At 36.7% G+C, this 23,174-nt stretch overlaps 2 protein-coding genes across 4 annotated transcripts in view; both read left to right on the plus strand.

Annotated features, from left to right (window-relative positions):
- LOC107603033 (serine/threonine-protein kinase N1-like) overlaps window positions 1-11,509 on the plus strand; it is a 42,449-nt gene extending 30,940 nt beyond the window's left edge. For all 3 annotated transcript variants that reach the window (XM_016295726.1, XM_016295724.1, XM_016295725.1), the window contains 18 exons: window positions 1,864-2,009; window positions 3,135-3,348; window positions 3,471-3,665; window positions 4,782-4,891; window positions 5,699-5,842; window positions 6,013-6,088; window positions 6,297-6,426; window positions 7,024-7,111; window positions 7,204-7,286; window positions 7,376-7,451; window positions 7,551-7,642; window positions 7,735-7,911; window positions 9,383-9,445; window positions 9,550-9,626; window positions 9,728-9,870; window positions 9,956-10,063; window positions 10,153-10,233; window positions 11,147-11,509. In XM_016295726.1, the coding sequence (XP_016151212.1) occupies window positions 1,864-2,009; window positions 3,135-3,348; window positions 3,471-3,665; window positions 4,782-4,891; window positions 5,699-5,842; window positions 6,013-6,088; window positions 6,297-6,426; window positions 7,024-7,111; window positions 7,204-7,286; window positions 7,376-7,451; window positions 7,551-7,642; window positions 7,735-7,911; window positions 9,383-9,445; window positions 9,550-9,626; window positions 9,728-9,870; window positions 9,956-10,063; window positions 10,153-10,233; window positions 11,147-11,350 (2,207 nt within the window). In that variant the 3' untranslated portion in view covers window positions 11,351-11,509. The remainder of the gene's footprint in view (window positions 1-1,863; window positions 2,010-3,134; window positions 3,349-3,470; window positions 3,666-4,781; window positions 4,892-5,698; window positions 5,843-6,012; window positions 6,089-6,296; window positions 6,427-7,023; window positions 7,112-7,203; window positions 7,287-7,375; window positions 7,452-7,550; window positions 7,643-7,734; window positions 7,912-9,382; window positions 9,446-9,549; window positions 9,627-9,727; window positions 9,871-9,955; window positions 10,064-10,152; window positions 10,234-11,146) is intronic.
- Window positions 11,375-23,018, plus strand: LOC107602992 (dual specificity mitogen-activated protein kinase kinase 7-like). Its single transcript, XM_016295654.1, has 10 exons — window positions 11,375-11,491; window positions 15,670-15,775; window positions 18,615-18,759; window positions 18,856-18,922; window positions 18,999-19,112; window positions 19,502-19,572; window positions 20,621-20,630; window positions 20,704-20,846; window positions 20,953-20,998; window positions 21,113-23,018. Exons 1-10 carry the CDS (start codon window positions 11,375-11,377, stop codon window positions 21,251-21,253), a joined length of 960 nt encoding a protein of 319 aa, XP_016151140.1. The 3' UTR covers window positions 21,254-23,018.
- The last annotated feature ends 156 nt before the right edge of the window (window positions 23,019-23,174 follow it).

A 23,174-nucleotide genomic window follows, 5' to 3' on the forward strand; every position in this document is an offset into this window, starting at 1 on the left:
GTAACTGATGACAGTCAGTTCCTACTCTTTCCTTTACGCTTCATACACACACACCTCTTGATTAACAGTTTACAGCAAGAAGCTGTAATATAAAAGCACAAAGACATTTAAATAGATATTAATAAAAGCATTAACATACTTTTAATTAGTTAATTTTCATGTAAAGTAAATGTATCCCAGTAACCATTAAATAAATATCTTTCAATCCTAAACTTATAAGTTCAAGTACATTTCTTTAACAGTATATACTAAATACCATATTAAAATTCAGCTCAGGAATAAAAGCGTTATTTTAAAATGTAATCATATTTCACAATATTACTGTGGTTTTGATCAAATAAATGCATCATCCTTTATATATATATATATATATATATTATTTTTTTTTGCAGTGAAAAATATAATAAAAAATTATAAACAGCTTACATACACCTAAGCTTTACATGATTTTGCAGTAATTATAGCTGATTATAGCATAATTCAGTCAGACCAGAGAGACTGTATTATATCATATGAAACAAAAATAATACAGGCTCATAGCAGCATTAGTTAACACACATTCTTTAATACTCCTGAATAAACACACACACACACACACCTTCAATGTGTACATGTACACACACGCACTCCCCGAGAGTCTGTTTCCGAAATTATGGTACTGCATTCGGCTTCATGCCTTATTAGGACACGAAAACCTCTGCAGTCAATCCTTCAATACTTCTCATTTTGTCATGTTTTTTTTTTACCCTGAAGTCATTTGAAGCAGCTCATGGGGAAAGTATCGTGATGTATCAATAAATGATTTTACTGGGACAGTCCTAACACAGGCACTAGCTCCCACACAAGCACACGCTTTTCTAGTCTCAACTATATTAAAAATATATGGAAATCTGGAAATAGTAAACAGCCTGTAGTCTCAATGTTAGACATTGAGAGAAGATTTTTAAACACTCACAATATTCCCTGCACATAGGATCTTTTCGTTTATTGACTGGAATGCTTTGAACTGCTTGTATTTCAGACAGAACCAAACCGATGAAAATAAATGTTTATGTGAAACCCGGAACAGCATGGCAATGTTTTTGATGGTATGGCAGAATAATATAACACCACAGCATCTTAATCTTTCAGTTTATAATCCTTAATAATCCTCTTATTTCTAAAAGTCTGTAGCTGGCAGCATGTTAGTCCTCGGCTGATCTACCTCGGCTCTCTCCTAGTTTGCATAAGTGTAGTAATTACTATATGGAAACTCACTGTGCTGATCTAAAATCATCCCTCATCCTCTTTAAAGTCTGATAGATGCACACAACCTCATGTACCTTTTATTGTATCTTACACTCTAAAAAATGCTGGGTTAAATAGGGACAAACCCAGCTATTGGGTTGTTTTGACCCAGTGGTTGGGATGTTTTGAACCCAACCGCTGGGTCAAAACAACCCAATAGCTGGGGTTGTCCCTTTTTAACCCAGCATTTTTTAAAGTGTAGACTTGATGTCTGTATGGGTTCACATTCAGTTCAGTTTCATTATGGTTAATGGGTAGTTGACATTTCAAGCAATGACAGCAGCATCCTGCAGTGTGACATGCTCGTCTTCATCTAAAACCATTTTAAACCGCATTTTTAGTATACTTTCAGATTTTGCACTTTATATATAAATGTTCTCTAATTCAAAAGAGGTGGTGCAGTTTGCAGTTTGAATTCTGTATTGTGTGGATTCATTTTGAAATGATATTCTTCTTTCTTGCTGTTTAATTACAAGGGCTGACATGGCTCTGACCCATTCAGGCTAATAGCTTGTATAATTCACTGTGGGAGTGATATTGATAGCCTAATATATCTGTTTGTGTATGTCTCTTCAGGAAAGCCGGACCCATGTGGTATGGAGCTACGGATTGAGGAGCTCAGACACCATTACCGCGTTGAGCATGCCGTCGCAGAGGGAGCAAAAAATGTCCTTAGACTTCTTGGAGCCAATAAAGTACAGGACAAGAAGGCCATGTCAGAGGTATTATATTATATATTAGGGATTTTCCAGACCGACAACTGCCGCTTGTTATCTGAACAATAACCGTTAACTGATAAGATTAGAATAATAAATAAAAATAGAATGGACATGTATGATGTAAATAAGAGATTAACTGTGCGGTGTGTAGCTTCTTTGATTACTTTAAGTTAACTTTGTAAGATTGTGATGAACTGAGTGACAGCTTTCCAGTGATTATAAGGGGAGCGCTCTTTGTGCACTTTCTAGGCTATAATCCATTAGATTTTGAATACATTCACTCACGGATTCATTCTCTGCTAACCATTTATCCAGTATTGCCACTTGCCATTGTGTTGTGTTTACTACTACAGTTAGCTAAGTGAAAGTAGAGCAGGTGCTTGCTCAGCGAAATATGTTTAGGCGTGTGGTTGCACTTGTCGATACGCGCCTGTGAGTTAACAAATATATATAACATATATTTCTTTAACCTTGCAGTAAACATGGAAAAAAAAACTTTTTTAAACCATTTAACTGATAGTATTAATCGATCAAAATTCTTACTTTCAGTTAAGCGGTCAAAACTTACATTGTTACAAAAAGAAAAACTGTTTAAAATAATGAATGTTCTATTTATCAAAGAATTCTGAAAAAATGTATCACCGTTTCCACAAAAATATTAAACAGCACAACTGATTTTACTATTGATATTTATAAGCAATATTTCTTGAGCAAATCAGCATATTAGAATGATTTCTGAAGGATCATGTGACACTGAAGACTGGAATAAATTCTGGAAAAGACTGGAAAATTCTGCTTTGCCATCACAGGATTAAATTTTAAGATGTATGAAATCGTTCACAGTATTGCTGTTTTTCTCTTTTTTTGTGTATATCAAATAAATACTATTCTAAAAAAAATTCTATATAATTAAAATAAATTTTTTAAAAACATAAAAAAATCTTACAGACCACATTATATCATTATATTATATGTAAACCGTAGCTTTCCATTTCAACTTGATTAAATAAACACACTGCTTTAATTATTATTGTAGTATCAACTATGTACCGAAGTACTGGTAGTTTTGATGTCCCTGCACTCTTTTAATAGGTCATTCCTCATGTCTTCTTCTCTCGGCTTCTACAGGCTCAGTGTCGTCTGAGCGAGTCGTCTCAGAGGTTGGATCTGCTGAGAGATTCATTAGATCGGCGGTTAGCAGAACTTCCTGAGGATCATCCCAAAGCAACTGTTATCAAAGAGGAGCTGGTGTTAGCCTCCTCACCAGCGTTCAGTTCTCGACACGGCACCCCCTACCTGCACAACCAGTACAGCACCCTCTCCAAACCCTCTCCCCTCACTGGTATTCAAAAACATCATTTACACCTATAAATTGATGTTTATTTAATTTAATTTAGTAGAAGTCATCAGATACTGGCTTCTAAAATTAGATTTGTGTGTGTGTGTGTGTGTGTCTGTGTGCAGGCACCCTTCAGGTCATATTGCTGGGCTGTTTAGGTGTACTAGAGGTGGTTCCCGGACGTTCCCGTGGCAGCCAGGTAGTGTTGCCGTGTTACAGTCCGGGAGAAGGGCGGTCCTTTATGCGGAGTGGAAAAGGCCTGTATAGTCGCAGCGGCAGCGTTAGCGGAAAAACACCCATCAAAGCAGACGAACTCTCCTGTGAGTGTGTGTGTGTGTGTGTGTGTTTGGAGGATGTAACATTCATAGTGTGATTAGTCCGTGGTGATGTGTGAGTTTTGATATAACTCAAGTCTGTTGGGTCGGTCATGTGCGACGACAGCTTTGCATTGAACAGAACCGGATGTAGTGCATCTGAGCTAATAACACATGGGGTGTTGCATTATCATGCTGGCGAGTGATTGGTTGACGTATTCAACAAACTTACTGAGCTTGAACTCACAAAAATCATTCAGAAAGTGTATGAGAAACCAGGAAATATTGACCTTAATTTGATCTCAATTAAAGGGGTGGTTGATTGCGATTTCACTTTTTTAACGTTAGTTAGTGTGTAATGTTGCTGTTTGAGGATAAACAATATCTGCAAAGTTACGAAGCTGAAAGTTCAATGCAAACGGAGATATCGTCTTTTCAAATTCTGGCAGTTTAATGCCTACAAAAACGGCTGGTAGGGACTGAGCTGTTACAATTACACTTATTTTCACATAGCTATGAGAAGCGTTAAACATGGACGCACGTGCAGTTGCCGTACTGTATTAAAGCTTTAATCGGGATAAAACAGTATATTAAAAGCTAACATAAGCAGTAGCATTTACAAATAACAGCATATCTAAAAGTATGAGACAACAACAAACAAAAAACATAGGCCTACCATTAAAAGCCGTGCTTGCACAGGTTCTGCACGATCCTCTTCAATAATATCCTCTGCTTCTCAATCGGGCTCAAACTGATAAGCGATATTAACGACACGTTGTTTACAATACAACCAGAGCACATGCAGCTGAGGAGAGGGGCGGGACGTTAAGAAGCGCACTAGAGGTGGTTTAGCCAATCACAACACACTGGGCTAGCTAACCAATCAGATCTCATCGCCTATTTCTGAGGGCGGGGCTTCATAAAAGAAGGAAAAGATCAGCCCTTTTCTCAGAGAAGGGACAGAGCTTTGTGGAATAAAGGTAAATTATGTGAAAAATATTTTTTTTTAAATGAAGCAATAACACATGTTAGACTACACCCCATAAACACAATCAAGCCTAGAAAAAAAACAGTGAACCACCCCTTTAAAAGATACATTTGTATTCATGTCTGTGTGTGCAGCGGAGGTAAGCGCAGTACTGAAGCTGGATAACACAGTCGTGGGTCAGACAGCGTGGAAGATGGTTGGAGAACAGGGCTGGGATCAGACCTTCACCATAGAGCTGGAGAGAGTGAGTTCAGTTCTCTGTTAATAGTAGATTTACACAGATTAGAGGTTCAGCGTCTGTTTCATTAATTAAAGCTCCAGGTAATAGGCTCTAAGTATAATTACAAAATCAAAATCCGTTGGCTGTGTAACATCAGTGACTTTACCGCTGGAACAGCTCAAATAACTCTTACACAAGCAAGGGCATGCTATTCTTATCTAGGAAAAAAAGCAGATTGCACATGCAGAATGGTTAACAGCCATGCAAATTAGGACTTGCATGGTTCTATGTCTTTTTTCGGTCAGGATATATAATATCTGGACAATTATTTGTTAAATTAAGTTTAAACAAATTAAACAAATACTGATTCTGATCTCCTTGACCGGTGTCTTTGTTGTTAACTAAAACTGAAACTATTAAAAATAGTTTTCTGTAACTGAAATAAAGCTGAAATGAAATGAATATTTGATGAAAAACCTAAACGAAAAAAATATTACCTTGTAATCTAACTGAAATAAGTTTAAGTATTAAATGAACCAAAACTGAAATAAAAATAAATTAAAACTGAACAGAAATATAAAAAACCTAATAATAACAATAATAACAAAAGCACATTAAACAATTACTAAAACATGAACTAAAATTAAAACTGGAAGTATAAATTTAAAAGCTGTTTAAATTGATAAAATGTAAATGTATATCTTCAATGCAATGTAAGTCGCTTTGGATAAAAGTGTCTGCCAAATGCATAAATGAATTTAAATGTAATGTAATACTAAAAACACTGCCTCTGATATTGATATTGATCATTGTGTGTATTTATGTGTGCAGTCCAGAGAGATGGAGATCGCAGTGTACTGGAGAGACTACCGATCTCTGTGTGCGCTGAAATTTCTCAAGTTGGAGGATTTTCTGGACAACCAGAAACACAGAGTACAACTAGAGCTAGAACCACAGGGACTGCTGTTGGCAGAGGTGCACACATATGTTGACTCAAAAATATGTCTCTTATGTCCATAAAGGGAGTCTGCCTCACTGCTTATTGCAAAAGTTGCTTTATAAATGCACCCAAACCAAATAAATGTGCTAAACTGGCCACCATTGAAATATGTGGGTGACGTATGTGTACCATCTTTCTGCCTCAGGTTACCTTCTTTAACCCCGTCATCGAGAGGGTTCCACGGCTAAAACGGCAGAAGAAAGTTTTCTCCAAGCAACAGGGTAAGAGACGGCGATAAAGGTTTTCTCTGTTTACAATAAATGCTGGAATCTGTTGATTAATTTATCCAAATACACTTAAAATTGACCTGAATGTCATTTCACCTTGACTTTAATTTATGACATGTGACTTGTATTGTGTTGAGCGCCATCTAGTGGTCAGAGGTTAAACAGTGGTGTTTTCTGTGTGTGTGTTTGTGGTCACATGCAGGTAAAGCGTTCTTGCGAGCTCGGCAGATGAATGTTGATATCGGCACTTGGGTGAGGTTACTGAGGAATGCCATACCAACCGTCAACAACACAGGAACCTACAGCCCTCACGCACACACAGTACAGACAGGGTAAATCACACACAAAAACAGACATAGTACATGTGCATTTATACGTAAAAATAATGAAAAGGATCACCTGCTCAGCTTGTACAATCTTCGCAAATTTGTGATGAGAATTGTTAATAAATTGTTAATAAAGTTTTCCATTAAAAAATGCTTTTAAGATTAATATATCAGTAATGCAATTTTACATTTGTTTTGTAAAATAATAATAAAATGCGTGTTTTTTTATTTTACAGTACTTACAATAGTTTTATTACTGTAGTAATATTTCTTTATTGGTTTGTGTCATTTATATAATTTAATAAAATAAAATATTTTATTAATAATAATAATAATGTATAGTCATATCGAATAGGTTCCATAAAAAAAACAACAGTGTGAATTGTTTTAATTATTTTACATTTTTTAATTATTTTAATTTAGCCTTCATTATAACTTTTATTAACACTTGTCTGTTATTCGAGTCTAAACCTCAACTAGAGTGCAACTAATTTACTAAACAGTATTAGTATTGTAAAATAAGTGGATCTGGTTAACTAGCTCATGTCCTACAAGGTGGAATGAGTTTTTAGTTGTCGTTACTTATGTATTTGTGTGTTACAGGGAGATATCGGTGGAGAAGTTGAGTTTAGACTGTGACTCGCCAATGAAGGTGGACGTTCGGCGAGATGTGATGGACACAAGCACTCCGGTGAGAGACTTTCTCTATAACTCCTCCCCTTTCCTATTTAACCCCTCCCCATCTCCCTGTAACTCCTCCCCTCTCTCTGCTTCTTGGCACAGGAACGACAACAGGCCACTGAGCCCGTCTCTGCTCCTGACCTCACCACACCTGAACGCCAAATCAGAACACATTCACTGAGCAGGTACACTCAAACACAGGATATAAAGATTCCCAGGTATATCTGAGTCTTTATAGTGGTTTCTAAGTTTGTGTGTGTTTGTGTGTGAACAGTAAACAGAAGAAGACTGCTTTGAGCCTGCTGGATTTCAGACTAATAGCTGTTCTTGGCAGAGGTCATTTTGGAAAGGTAGTCTTCATCCTTCCTTGCCTTCTATCATTTCTTTGATCCTACAGCTTCTCCCCTCCTAGCATTCGCTCTGAAATTCATCATATCTGTGTCTGTCAGGTTCTGTTGACAGAATACAAGAAGTCAGGCAGTATGTATGCCATTAAAGCCCTGAAGAAAGGAGACATCGTGGCCAGAGATGAAGTAGAAAGGTAAACAAAATAACTTTTTCCTTGTTGATTCCTTCTCTTTTCATGAAATGAGTTTTTAATTTTTTTCTTGTTTCTTTCTCTCTTTCCCTCAGTTTGATGTGTGAAAAGCGCATTTTCGAGACCGTGAACAGTGCACAGCACCCCTTCCTCGTGAACCTGTTTGCATGTTTCCAGACCCCAGAGCATGTGTGTTTTGTCATGGAGTACACGGCAGGCGGCGACCTAATGATGCACATACATGCAGACGTCTTCACAGAGCCACGAGCTGTGTATGTAAACCCTTTTGTCAGGTTTTACTATTCCAGACTGTCTCCACAAATATCAAAAAACCTAAAATTACACACACTACTGTTCAAAAGATTTTTTTTATGTTTTGAAAGAATTCTCACCAAGACTGCGTTTATTCGATCAAACATACAGTAAACAGTAATATTGTGAAATATTATTACAATTTTAAATAACTTTATTCTATTTTAATACATATTAAAATGTAATTTATTCCTGTGATGCAAAGCTGAATTTTCAGCATCATTACTCCAGTCTTCAGTGTCACATGACCCTTCAGAAATCATTCTAATATGCTGATTTGCTGCTCAAGAACTATTTATTATCATTATCAAACAGTTAAAAACAGTTTTGGTGCTTAAAGGTGGGGTAAGTGATTTCTGGTAGCCAATGTTGACATTTGAAATCACAAAAACAAAAACGCCCATACCCCAAAAGTGTCTCGCCCCTATTTTGACAGCTCCGCCCCACACATACGTATGCAATCCAGGCAACGATTAGTTCTGTTAAACAAAGCAAAACCAATGTTACACCGTGTCTACACCGGATGCGAGTGGCGCGACTAAATACTATAGAACTCATTATAATCAGTGATGCTGTCTACACTGGATGCGGCGTGGCATGACAAATCCCCGACAGAAAACTGCTGCTGCGTTCTATTTATGACGTATTGACACAAATTTCGAATGATTTTCAACGGTCGCTTTGTCGCGTCCAGTGTATTAGACAGACTTTAGCTGTTGTGGCGCAGACACGGTGTTACTCACCTATCGAGAAGAAACAAAGCAACCTCGGCGTCCGATCGCAGGCCTCCGCTCCTTGAGGTCTCTCCAGCGCTGGAAAGCTGATTCGATATTTACACGGGTCCTACTTCTTGCCTTATTGCCTTAAGCCTTCGTTTGTTCCGCAGATGTTTTCCTCTTTTGTTTTTTATCTTCTATCTTTCTGTCGCTCGGCTAATTTCCGTCATGTGCACCGAGCGCTCTTTCCTCCACATCATGAGTAGACATGCCCCTTACTGCTGATTGGCTACAAGTTTGTTTTGCTAGTCGGCCCGACTCAGTTTTCTAAAGCGTTTTTGAAAAATCGCTTACCCCACCTTTTAATATTTTGTGGAAACCATGATACATTTTTATATTCAGGATTCTTTGATGAATAGAAAGTTGATTTATTTGAAATAGAAATCTTTTGTAACATTGTAAGTGTCTGTCACTTTTGATCCATCAGAAAATGAAATGTGTCCTTGCTTAATAAAAAATAAGAAAGTTACTTACTGACCCTAAACTTTTGAACTATAGTGTATATTGTGGGGACAAAGAGCTTAAAACATTTTGTTTGTTTATGAATTAACTTTAAAGAAAATGTGTGATATTTAGGTTTAGGGGTAGAAGATAAAGTAGGAAATATAATTTAAAAAAAATTTTTGTTGACAAGTTTTGTTTGTGTGTGTTTCAGGTTCTATGCTGCTTGCGTAGTTTTAGGGCTTGAGTTTTTACATGACAACAAGATTGTGTACCGGTGAGTATGCAAAAAAAATGTGTGCACATGTTCTGGCTTTGTCTAAAGAATGTTATACATGTTTTAAATACATATTTGCATATATTTTTGGGTTTTCCCTCCAGAGATCTTAAATTGGACAACTTGCTGCTTGACACAGAGGGTTACGTGAAGATCGCCGACTTTGGATTGTGTAAAGAAGGTAATGACTTTTTTCACTTACCTTTCTACGTGTCCTTCTGTTGATTGTGCTTGATATGAAGTCAGGAGCATTTGTCAGACACGTTTTTGTCTCTTTCTCAGGGATGGGTTTTGGGGACCGGACCAGTACGTTCTGTGGGACTCCAGAGTTTCTGGCTCCAGAGGTTCTAACAGACACGTCGTACACGCGGGCCGTGGACTGGTGGGGACTCGGAGTGCTTATATATGAAATGTTGGTGGGAGAGGTGAGAAATTTAAGCATTTAAATTTGAATTGTTTGAAACGTTCGTACAGTTTTGGCATCTGTCCGATCTAAATCTGTCTTTCTAGTCCCCGTTTCCAGGTGATGATGAAGAGGAGGTTTTTGACAGCATAGTGAATGATGAAGTTCGTTATCCACGGTTCCTTTCCTCAGAGGCCATTGGCATCATGAGGAGGGTAAACATCTCAAACAGAAATGTCTTAACTACATGATTTTCTGCATATAATTTTATGTAAATTTAAATTTGACATACTATTTTAAACAGTTACTAAGAAGAAATCCAGAAAGACGACTGGGTTCCAGTGAGAAAGATGCAGAGGATGTAAAGAAACAGCCTTTCTTCAGGGTAAGAGAGATCTTTACTTTTATAAACACTAATAATATGTAATTTTATGTGAAATACTAAAAATTTTAAATGTAATCTTTAACAAATATCTTTTTCAAAAAGTGTCTTTTTCGTACTGTAAATGAGGGTTTCCCAAATGAGGGTTCATGGTCCTTTAAGGGTTCATCAGTTGATGAAAACTAATAATTAATCATATCAAATGTAAAATTAAAATAAACAAATAAATGGAGCTGCACAATATTTGTGATATAGTGTAGTTATCAAAATAAAAGCTGCAATATAATTAAATAACTGATGCGCTGGGTGTTTCAGTATGAAGGATGCATCACATTTAATTATTGTAATAATCAAATGTTTTTATTATTTTTCTGTACAATTGTAATTACAACAGTAATATATTTCTGTTTTCATTTTTAAAATTAGAATTAAAATACTACTACTAATTATTATTATTATGAGTGACATCAGAGAACTGTGAGCATGCAAATGTGTCATTAAATTATTGAAATATTTATTATTTCTATTATATATATTTATATCCAAGGGGTTCGGCTGACAAAAAAGTTAACTAAGTTTTTAAAAAGTTTTTAGTTAAAAACTAAACATATTGTTGTGAAGCCTATATTCATTTCTAACATTTAAATTGTTTTTTTTTATTATAAATTTTTAAATTATAACAGAATTTTATTATCAGCCATTTATCTTTTATCAGTCACAACAAGAATATAATTATTGCTTTAATTTTAATATCTTTTTAAGTTCAATATCGGTGCATCCCTCTTTTTAAGTTATTGTTTATAAGTTATTTTTTTGGTGTTGCATTTGCAATTTTGGTTTGCGTATGAAATGACGGCATAAATTCTAACATAACTAAATAAATGATATGTTCATTCACATACTTTTCACTTTTCAGAATATGGACTGGGAGGCTCTTCTCCTCCGTAAACTCCCTCCTCCCTTCCTTCCGACTATCGGAGGAAAAGAAGACATCAGCAACTTCGATGAGGAATTCACAACAGAAGCGCCGACTCTCACGCCGCCTCGCGAACCCCGGGTGCTCTCGCGCAAGGATCAGGACAGTTTCTGTGACTTTGACTATGTCTCTGACCTCTGCTGAGAGCGTCTTCACTGTGATAGTGCCATGGAGAGACATTTCTGCTCCGTGATGACCAGGACAAGAGTGGCCAATTTGAGTGTTTTGTGTGAATGTGCTGGACCTGTGAACACTGTGATGGAAGAAGAAGAAAGCCTGAAAACAGTTAGGCTGTGTCCGAAATCGCCCCCTATACCCTTAAATAGGGCACTATTTGAGGGAACAGCCATTTTTAGTGGTGTCCGAAACCATAGTGGACGTTCTCGAGTGCACTCATTCAATCCCACAATGCACTGCAAAAACGAGTGTACAACTGGTGCACGCTCAACGACTAGAGAATGCCCATAATGCACCGTGAGAGTCATGCGCCGAATTAATTCCCCCATCTCGCCAGAAGATGGCGCCCGCAGCTGAATAATCAATCCGTTCATTTTTACAAAGCGCTCATCCATGGCGTACAGCATAATGTTCAACACGGGTATAAATTCATTGTAAATTGATTATTAAATTGTTTGATTAGGGTTTATACATAATTTCCATGACAGAGTTCAAGATAAATCATTTAATCTTACTACTGGAGCTGCTAGTTTGCTAGTTTCAAATGATTAATAAACAGCAAGCACAAACTATGCAAAAGCGGCATTCCTTCCGGTGCACTCAGTGTCCGAATTCACTACTCGTTTTCAGTCGGTTTCAGTTTTCTAGTGAACTGAATTAGTGACCTAATGTAGGGAATAGTGAATGAGGGTATAGGGGCAATTTCAGACACAGCCTATGACATCCAAAATTTTCTGAAGACAGTCGGTTTCCTTCAGAAATACAGTGATATAAAAACACCCGCACCGGATTTCGATTTTGAAACGTGCATTGCTCATGTTTATTCAAATCTGAATACTTAGGACCATGTGATATTTCAGTTTTTCTTTTTTAATAAATCTGCAAAAATGTCAACAATTCTGTGTTTTTCTGTCAATATGGGGTGCTGTGTGTACATTAATGAGGAAAAAAATTTACTTAAATGATTTTAGCAAATGGCTCCAATATAACAAAGTGAACAATTTAAGGGGGTCTGAATACTTTCCGTACCCACTGTATATATATTATACACACACACACACATACACACACAAAGAAAAACAAGTAGATAGAATAGAAAAAATAGAATGCTAGTGTTTGTTTGTTTGCAAGAAGACACCTAAGAGTAGGTACTGAATGGGTTTTGTACTATCGTTACTGCAAAAACTCACATTGTTACAATTTAAATACATGCGACAAGACTTTTTTACAATTTAAAAAAAGACATTCTTTACCATTTAAAAACATTTTTACAATTTAAATATGGTCATTAAGACAGAAAGCTTGTTTCTTACCAGCAGGTTTAAAGGTGCATTTGATCTTTTTTTTTTTATATTGCGCCTCGACTCAGACTGACACCTAGTGGTTTGGATGAAGCATCACGCTAAAGTGTTCAGTTACAGATTCAATTGTAGAAAAGCATTATTCACAGTCAGCCATGATTCATTTATTCAGCTGGTGAAAGTGTCCAATAACAGGTGTGTTACTGAAATGAGTGAGTAACGTTCGGCTGGTCATGTGATCTCAACAGGGCGGCCCCCATCGGACCTCTTCATGTAAAATAAAACTGCTTTTATTAGGCTACTGATATGACTAGTGTCTTCATCTCATGTGAATGGTCATACTTTTAAACTCTAGTCAGAAGTAATATTTATTTCTTTAAATAACTGTGTTTTTAAATGAAAAAAAAAATGACAGTGCACCGTTGAACTTGTTGAAATTGTTGGTTTGTCTTCAAGTGTCATATCTACTTTTGAAAAATGCATCTTGTCTTAATAAAGACAATGTGAAGGTATATTTCACAACTTCAAACTTGAAGCAAATCAATAAAGGTCACACAGAAACATCTCAGTGAGCTTTTGTAAATGATACGACCAAGAGCATGTTGGGAAATGCCTTTCTGCAGACATTCTGACGTTATATGGATAAAGAGAGTTACGCTGAAAGCTGGATTATTTAATTGGCTAATTTAGGCTTGAACATTAATGGATGTGTACTTGCTCTTGGGAGTTCTCAGTGGTTAAGGAGTTAAACCTCTTTAGACTTGTTCATTCTGGGTGTTTCTCATACATCTTCAAGCGCTTCATCTCTTACAAGTTACATGTGAAAGTCAAGCATATTGAAATATAGTAGAGCAGTCCTTTTTGAAGACAGCTTGATCTCCATTCATTAAGTGCACTTTTAATACACTCTAAAAAATGCTGGGTTGTTTCAACCCAATGTTGGGTCAAATATGGACTAACCCAACTGTTGGGTTAAATTTTGGTTACATTTTTAAATTAGCTTTTTAACCCAACAGTTGTGTTAGTCCATATTTGACCCAACATTGGGTTGAAACAACCCAGCATTTTTCAGAGTGTATGGTTACCTTTATGAATTTTTGCAAAAACAAACAAACCTGTTACATAAACAAAATGCCTTAAAATATTGTTCCTGTCTGCCCTGGTTTTTGTTCGTCCTATTTATATATTTTTTCACTTCAGTGAACTAGCGTTAGCCTGGCGGCTAGCTGTGTTTAGCAGGCCCTGATACTCACATATCAGTCGGTTCTCACACAATGTCAGTCTTCATGTGGGAATATCTTCATTTAGAGAAGCTGTTGGTGTTTAGTGTCGGAAAATCATCAGTCATGACAGACTTGTATTGTTTTGAATCGCTGGTTTGGTTTTCTCTGAGACTGTCAGTAGTCTGCATTTAGAGAAAAGGTATGATTTTTTTCTTCTCCTTTATAATTGAACGTTAGTGTCTTAAGCTTTTTGTCCCTAAAGAGGACTGTCTCGACATGGCCACATTGTAGTGACCGTGATGAAGGGATCGTGTCAGGAGTGACATTTCAGATCATTCAGTGTATTTTGACATTCATTGTATGTACAAGATTGGGGTTGTTCCTGCATGAGTGAAGTGTAAGGTCTGTTCTCTGAGTTGATGTGCTGATGTCCCAGTGCTTCACGCTCCTGGACGCTCAGTGTTCATGTCATTCTGTCTTGTGGTGGTTCTTTTTTTATACCCTGATCAAAAACTCTTTCAGATGGTCAGTTTGTGGTTTTAAATGATACAGAAATAATTTTGAGCATCTGGATTTTGTTACATGCTTGTAGACTGATTAAAGCCAGTAGACAACATATGCAAACTGGTAACATGGTAAATGGTCAGGATATATATATATATATATATATATATATATATATCAGTGAAAAGTAAAAGATCTGAGAGTTAGTTGTTGATTGTGTGAGACTGCATTCTATTTCATTTTATCTGAGAATTAGTTTTTAAGGTATTTTTTGACCCAAAATGAAAATTGTCATCTGTCACCCGAATGTTGTTCCAAGAAAAAATGTGTTTGTCTTCGGAACACAAATGAAGATTTATTTTGTTAAATTTTTTTAATTAAAAAAATCTGAGAAATTTCTGTCACTCCATTGAAAAGTCTTTTCACACAAAACTCTGATGCTTCAAAATGTTCGTAAAAAGGGATAAAAATAAAAAGAAATCAATCTCAGTTGAGTAATTTAATCCAAGCCTTCTGAAGAGACACAATCATTTATAACATAAACATAATTTATGCTTTTACTCACATAAAAAAACTTCAGGGTGAGTAAATCGTGACAGAATTGTCATTTCGGGGTGAACTGACCTTTTAAGCCTTTTTGTTGAATTTATAAGATTGGCTTTTATTTGATCTGAGAGTTAGTTTAAGCCTTATTGGTGTGTGTTTGAGTTTGTTGAGTGTATGCGAGTTCGACTTTTATTTTTTAGAGTTATTTATTATTTATTTGTTTTGTTGTTTAGTGATCAATTTAAAGTTATAGTTCAGCCAAACATTTAAATTCTGGCATAATTTACACACCCTCAAGTCGTTCCAAAACTGCATGACTTTCTTTCTCTTGTGGAAGAAGTTTAAATGTTATCATCAAATCCCAGAATATATATATAATTATAGATATCATTTTTTGTTGCTGTTAATATCGTACACCCTTACATGTAAATGATGACAGAATTTTTGTTTTTGGGTGAAATTTCCTTTTAATTGATCATAGTTTCAGCTAATAAAAATGTAGTATTGTCTCCGATATAAGAAATATTAAAATATTTAAATGCATTCGGCTGAATTAACAGATTTTCCCCATATCATACTCTGTCATTAGCTGGATGTGTATGTAGTTTTTTTTTCAGATGGTGTCAGTATTATTTAGGTTAGGTGGAGTGTGATCGATCGTGTTGAAGGTGAATCATAACGTTTGAAGAGAGGGATGCAGTGATTCCTGGAGGTGTGTGTGTGGGCTTTTAGTAACGAGTGTGTGTGTATTTTCTCTCCTCTGTATCTAGTCATCGTGATCCAGCTCAGTCCAGCTCCAGCCCCCTCCCAGCGCGCAGGTACCACCACCACCACCATCATCATCATCATCATCATCATCATCACTACATCACGCTGCATCTCCCTCTCCCTCTCTCTCTCTCCCTCTCTCTCTCTTTACCTTGCAGGTTACTTGCACTACATCACCCTCTGCATCTCTATTGTGCTCTCTTCTCTTTCTCAGTCATCCTTCTCCATTTTTAAAATTCTACCACCTCTCATTCTTTTTCTCTCTTTCCCACACTCTCTATCAAAAAGTCAACATGAAATGACACTCACTTCTCTTTTTACATTCACAGAGTGGAATGAAACCGAGTGTTCAGCAATAATAAATGCAGGGCAGGACTTGATTTTATCTATCAGTAATTGATTGGATGTGAAAAGCGGTCTCTATATGACAGGTGTATGTCAGATGAAAAGCAAAGTTGTTTCAGAAGCAGAGCCTAGTTGCTACATTTTGACGAATGATCATGAATGCTCTGGATTAATGTGCACTCGTGTATAGTTCAAAATGGGGTTGTAATGTGGTATTAAAGTAAAATGCGATATCTTCATTTTGCAAATTGACGTTTGTGATCCAGATGAATATTGTATAAATGTTTGTGGTCTGTAAAATCTTTGAAATTTTGAAAAATTTTCTTAGGCTCACCAAAGCTGCATTTATCTGATCAAAAATATAGTAAAAGCCGTGATAATTTATTACAGTTTTAAAATAATTGTTTTCTGTTTTTAAAGAACTGTTTTAATATATTTGTAAGTGTAATTTATTCCTGTGATTGCAAAGTAAAATTTTCAAAATCATTCTAATATGCTGATTTGCTGCTCAAGAAACATTTATTTTCAATGTTGAAAACTTGTGCTGCTTAATATTTTTTGTGGGAAAAAAAACGTTATAAAAATGATATAAATATACCTTTTGTAACATTATAAATGTATTTACCATCACTTTGATCAATTGAATGCATCCTTTCCGAATAATACTGAATAGTTAATTTCTTTCAAATAAATAGCCAAACTCATTGAGCGTGTTAACTACAAAAAGCGTTAAGAATCGTATGTGAATTAATTATTGAATAACTATTTAACTATTGAATATATTGTCAGCCATTTTAGTCATATTTTTGGTATTGATTCAACCTTAAATCCACAATAAATTCTGAAAAGTGACTAATGAAGTAAATGGGGTCAGTTTTTATTTCATGTTGGCTTTAATCTCATACAGCTTTCTGTCATTAATCTCACTTACATAAGCATTTCTTTCATTTCATCAAATGCATGATGTTTGTTTAGGGAACTCGGCCATTCTCCTACTTTCATTCTGAAATCTCTTGATCTTAATCTTACTTCTTCACTTCTATATGTCTGTATTAAAATATCATCTTCCTCTTTTTCATTTCTTCAATTCATTCTCTCATTCTCTTTTCCACCTCACCATGAAAAAGGAGCAGCAAGCGTGTGTGTGTGTTGTGACTGTGAGACCTATGTGTAGGATTTGTTGGAAGATCAGACATAATGCATGTTGTGGCTATAACTGCACGGCCCGACTGTGAGCGAACACATCCACACAAACACAAAGCTATGGCGGCACTCGACAGTGTGTTCTGTGTTCAACTGTAACTTGGGTTTGAGCTTGTCTGGCCTCTCCTGTCTCTCACCTCTCTGTCCGTTCTTTCTGGAAGAGACAGCTTCGGCTCTGTTTTCTGCACAGATGTGGATTACGGCCATGTTGGCTCCTGTATGTGCGTGTCCAGCAGGTGTTTCTGCACCAAATTGCCTGACCTCACTGACTAACCCAAGCTAACAGATTCTCTCCCATGAACAGGTTTTCCTGAGGAGGAATCAGAAGTTCGACGGTTATCCATTTCTCCTGAAAAAGCAGTGTTGTTTCTATGCTCGAACAACATATGGGAAATCTATATGTTTTGCACGGTTTGGTGAGCAAATGTCACCCGTTGGTGACTCCTGCTTGTCCCGGTGCATGCTGGGAATGCTAACACTAACTCCAATGGCTGGTTTTCACTGTTTGGCAGCCCTTGTCATTTCTGTGTGTGTCTGATCTTGGCATGACTTGAACTTTTATTTGACTGATGTTTTCTCAGGATTTTAATTGGTCACAAATGTCACCTCGGATGGTAAAATGGGCTTTCTTTAGACTCCGTTTCCTCTAGATAGTCATTAAACATTCACCCAAAATGTGTTCCACAGCTCACTATTAGGATGCAGTGAATTTCATAAAAATTGTCATGAAAAATCTAGGTCATATTTCAAACGATTAATAATAATAATAGTTATAATAATAATAATTATTATTAATATAAAGCTAACCTGTTATTATACAAAATAAGATAAAATATTACAACTAATAATAATGCACACATTATCATAAAAATCTATTTTATAGTTTTGATTTATTATTATTATTATTAGATAAATGTTTTTATTTTTATATTAAATGGAATAATAGTTATAAAAACAATACTTATAATACAATACAAATATTCATTAGTTTTTATTTTATGCATAACAATTTTTGTTTTTGCAATAAAACAAATCTTTTTGTATTTTTTATATTATCAGAAAATTCAGAATTTGATTTAGAATAATGTTTCATTGTGACACTATTTTTATACATGTTACCCCAATTCTCAGTAGCCTACTGTACTATGAGGGGAAAATAGACCTCAGATTGAATCTGGATCAGCTGTCATATTCTGGGCCCTCAGACCTGAGGATCTTAATTTAGGGTCCTTAAACATTCATTAACATTTGTCCCAGTAATGAACGTGAATTGACGGTCACTGGCTTCCTGTCTTCTGTTCTTTCTCTGACTCCTTCCAACCTTCTTGTCTTACTCTACAGCCCTACAGTTACCATTGGCCAACGATGGAGGAAGTCGCTCGTCCTCCTCAGAAAGCTCTCCTCAACACCCCTCGTACCCTAGCAGACCTCGACAAATGCTTACGCTTCCCACCCCAACCTACAGCCTACAGAAGAGTCTGGAGAAGTATGTCACACACACAGCATAGTGGAGTTTGCTCGGTTCTCATTTTAAGAATGTAAAAGTCTGGTGTGTTGATCTGTTTATTTTTTTTATCTTCAGTGCTGAAATTGACCAGAAGCTGCAGGAAATCATGAAACAAACTGGATATCTGAAGATTGACGGACAGGTGAGTCATCGGTCATATTCTGGAGTTATTGAATGTGGCAAAAGTGTCTGACCTCTTGAGTGTGTATCTTTTTCAGCGTTACCCTGCAGAGGTGACGGATCTGATCAGTGAGGGGGAGATCGGCAGTGGAACCTGTGGACAGGTGTTTAAAGTTCGCTTTAAGAAGACTGGCCATGTCATCGCAGTTAAGGTCTGTTCAGCTCCCGGTTTCTCTGCTCAATCTGTTGTCCCTGGTAATGCAGAGTTAGTCTGTTTTTTATTTTTTGGGATGGGATTTTTTTTTTTAAGGGTTTTGAAAACTTTTGATCAACAACCCTAAATATGATGAATCCCTTGCACTTGTCATTGTACTAAAGCCAAAAGAAATTCAAATATCCAGAAAATGCATACATTTTTGGATGAAGCCGTTTGTTTATCCATGTTTTTGTTGTCTTGAACTTTCTTTGTAATTATGGAGTCATTAAAACAGCTGTTAAGGCAGGAGTAATTACTGTTTACTAATTACATCACTGCTTTTGGTTTGTGTTCTAGTAGTGTTTATGTTGAGCGTGTTTCCTTGATGTGTGTTTTTCCCTGCAGCAAATGAGGAGGACAGGTCTACATTTTGTTGAGCCAGCACTTGTTTACTTGGATTACTTTGCTGACCAGCAGTTGGATTTGTGTAGGGGGTCTTATATAATTAATTAGGATCACTCTTTTAATTACTTTTTATCAAAAGTTTGGGATCACAACAGAAACTAATACATTTATTTTGCTAGGAATTAAAACATTAAGCTCTGCCATCACAGTTAGTTTGAATTGTAATAATATTTTACAATATTTCTGTTTATTTAGATTTTAGGGCTGCACCATTAATCGAAATTAAATCACAAAGGCGATAAATTGCTATTAGGCAGAAGCTGCGATTGTCATGCGTATCTTTCAGTGAAGCACGGTTCTGTGATCAGCAGTAAATCTCCATCCGAAGGCCAGAGGGCGCTCTCGCGCTGAAACTCCAAATATGCCTCACAGAAGAAACCCAGGAAATCCCTATAGCGGTTGTTGAATAAACAAGATTTAACTGCTTTCATTAATTCAACGTGACTAATAAACACACGACTACGACAATATATAATTTATCTGAGTTCGTCTTATTATAATTTTTATTATAATAAAGTATATAATAATGCAATCCTAATCGACATATAGCCTCTGCTAATATCACTGCTTAGAATACTATGAAATATGTTGCGTGCCTTATTCTTCTAAGAAGCCACATAATCTCACAGAAGGATTTATTTTAAACACTCGACTGACGTTATGAAGTGAGTTTGGAGTAAAAACATGTTATTAAATGTGGTATTTTCACGTGCTTTCAGATGGAGCTGCATTTACTACACAGAGCCGTAGTTCACTGACAAGCTATGCAAACAGCTTTCATAATCGCGCGATTAAATCGTCTGCGATTATGAATGAGATTTTGCGTAGCTTGTCAGTGAACTACGGCTCTGTGTAGTAAATTCTGCTCCATCTGAAAGCACGTGCTGGAGATTTACTACTAATCACAGAACCGGCTTTACTTACAAGATACGCATGACAATCACATTCGATTAATCGTGCAGCCCTATTTTGATGAAATAAATGCAGCCTTGGTGAGCATATGAGACTTCTTTGAAAAACATTTTTAAGAAATCATACCGACTCTAAACTTTTGAACAGCAGTGTTAATGTAAGTAAAGAGATGTATTTCAAAATACAATCTACATGTACTACTATAAGTTGTTATTCCTCCTCACCCATAGGTGGAGCTAGCCACGGGACAGTTTCCTTACAAGAACTGCAAGACAGACTTTGAGGTTCTCACCAAAGTTCTGCAAGAGGACCCACCGGTCCTTCCTCTTAGCATGGGCTTTTCCCCTGACTTTCAGTCCTTCGTCAAAGATTGGTACACTCACATGAACTTACTTATACATTCAATTTTAGTACCAGTATCTGTCTATTGTGTTTATGTGTGAGTTTTGTTCCAATCTAAGTCTTCTCTGTCCCTACAGCCTCACAAAGGATCACAGAAAAAGGCCAAAATACCACAAGCTGCTTGTAAGTCTCAGTCTCCCACGTAACTCGAGCATTTGTTGTAGTGCTGTTTTAATATAGCCAGTTTGTATAACTTTTCTGATCATTTGTTCACACAAGTGGTCTTTTTTTCTGTAGGAACACAGTTTTATCCGTCGTTATGAAGTGTCAGAAGTAGACGTGGCGGGCTGGTTCCAGACGGTGATGGAGCGCACAGAGTCTCCTCGCAGCAGCCAGTGCTTCAGCCATCACCAGCTCCACTCTCTTTTCAGCAGGTAGCCAGGCGGAAATCGAGAGAAACGGAGAGATGTTGGGAGAGAAAGAATGATGCGATTTTGAGAGGTTGATTTAGAGAGACAGATGGACAGGTTTGAAATATAAATTATGTAGACGAAAAAGACAGGATGGAGTGGAAATAGACCGTTTGAGAGCGAGAGAAATGGCTGAAACAAAAGAGAGAATGTTAATTTGGGAGTTTGACTGATCGACAGACAATCCTGGGCAGGTTTGATGTAAATCTGAAATATTTTTCTCCTTCTCATCCACCCATCGAACAGGATGGACCATTGCAGTTTAACACAATCACTGTGGCACACACATACATTTACAGTAACACACTGCTTCACTAAATCACGATCACTGACTGCCATATAAAGGTTAGCCACAAGAGTAAGCATACAGTCCGTTCACTTCAAAATCCAAATCCACATGTCATGAAATCCTCCGTAGCCCCTTACTCAGGGACTGAACAGAGTAGTCGAACAACACTGTGCAATGGTGTGTGTGTGTGTGTGTTATCCGTTTATCAGTCCTAGCTCTTCACTTTCCTGTATGGTTTAAGTACACTTAGCCATTAGGCAAATCTAAGCAAATAGAAATTAGTGAGATAATAGCAGTGTGCTATATCAAAAACTGTTTTATAGAAGTGTTCTTTTGCTGGCAAGCATCAGCAGATATTTCAGTAACGTGTACTTAAACAGTTAGTGATTCTTAGTCGTAGAATTTCTAATCCTTGGTGTTTAGCTTGCTATAACTAGTTTGGTCTAGAATTTTTATGTACTGAAAATACATATATTGGCTTAGAGAGAAGGTTGTATATTAAGATCAAACTAGTGGTTGACCGATAAGATGAAGTGTCTGTCCCAATTTAATATGCAGAGACAACTATAAATTACCAATTTTTGTTTGCTTGAGAAGCCTGACTCCGAGACATTGGTTAAACCAATGGTGTAAATTTGGGGCGGGACTATCTGCTTTGTCTGACCAATGGCAATGGGGGAAATGTTCTGGAAAATCTGTTTGAAAATGTTATTATAACGTTTATAAGTAACATTGGTGTTTGTGTAATTCTGTTATGCTAGTCATTCAGAAATTACACACTTCACTTTCATTGGCCGATGACGATATCTCGAAACGCTTCTGTTCATCAGCCAATGGTGATAATCTCAAAATGGCCAAATATTGGACTATGTATCGGTCTATCACTAGATAAAACACAAAAAAATTAGCCCAGAATGTGTAAAGTCATACACAGTGCACACCTCAGGAAGACAAGTGTTAGAAATGGGTATTTTAACAAGATTTAGCTGTGTTTCAGTCTTAGTGTGCAATCAAGTCACTAAAAGCATAGATGAGAGATGTTGTCATAGTCATTTAGAGTGGTGTTGAGAGACATGCGGGGGAGTTGGAGTTTCTGCAGCGAGAGCAGTTCGTTTCCAGCATTTCCTCCACAAGAATGAAAAAATTGGCTTGTTTTGTGAGTGGAAGATTTCTGCTCTGAATCACCTGACTCCTCTTCCCCGACAACCGTTCATCATTTAATTCTCTTCACTGTTCTCTTTTTCCCATGAGCATTTGAGTTCCTGCAAACCAAAGCTTGTTTTTTTTGACACAGCACTGCTTTTTTTCTGCCAAGCTGTTGTCCTCAGAGGATTTCAGCACCTGCTCGTGGGTTGTGCTGAAGATGTTCAGCGACTTTCACAACCAAAGCTGTAGAGTTTGAGATTCACTGCTTTCAAAAGCCAAAATCACTGCTAGACTGTGTGAGAAAGAGTGCGAGAAGAAAAAGAAAATATGAAAAAGATGTAGATGGTAACGGTACGTTGAGACGGGAAGTATGGTGATATATAAGGGATTGAAGAAAGCGTAATGAACGTAGCAGAGGAAATAACGGGACGGGAAGGGAAAATTGGAGGAAGGC

The sequence above is a fragment of the Sinocyclocheilus grahami genome, unplaced genomic scaffold (genome assembly GCF_001515645.1).
Source record: "Sinocyclocheilus grahami isolate Dianchi unplaced genomic scaffold, SAMN03320097.WGS_v1.1 scaffold339.1, whole genome shotgun sequence".
Taxonomy (NCBI): Eukaryota; Metazoa; Chordata; class Actinopteri; order Cypriniformes; family Cyprinidae; genus Sinocyclocheilus; species Sinocyclocheilus grahami.

Bases quoted from the DNA above. Each gene is read 5' to 3' on its own strand.
- LOC107602992 (XM_016295654.1), top strand. From the start codon at position 11,375: ATGGAGAGACATTTCTGCTCCGTGATGACCAGGACAAGAGTGGCCAAT. The intron at 15,776-18,614 runs GTACCACCACCA...CTTACTCTACAG, and splicing joins AGCCCCCTCCCAGCGCGCAG to CCCTACAGTTACCATTGGCC. The intron at 19,113-19,501 runs GTCTGTTCAGCT...TTTTCCCTGCAG, and splicing joins GCCATGTCATCGCAGTTAAG to CAAATGAGGAGGACAGGTCT.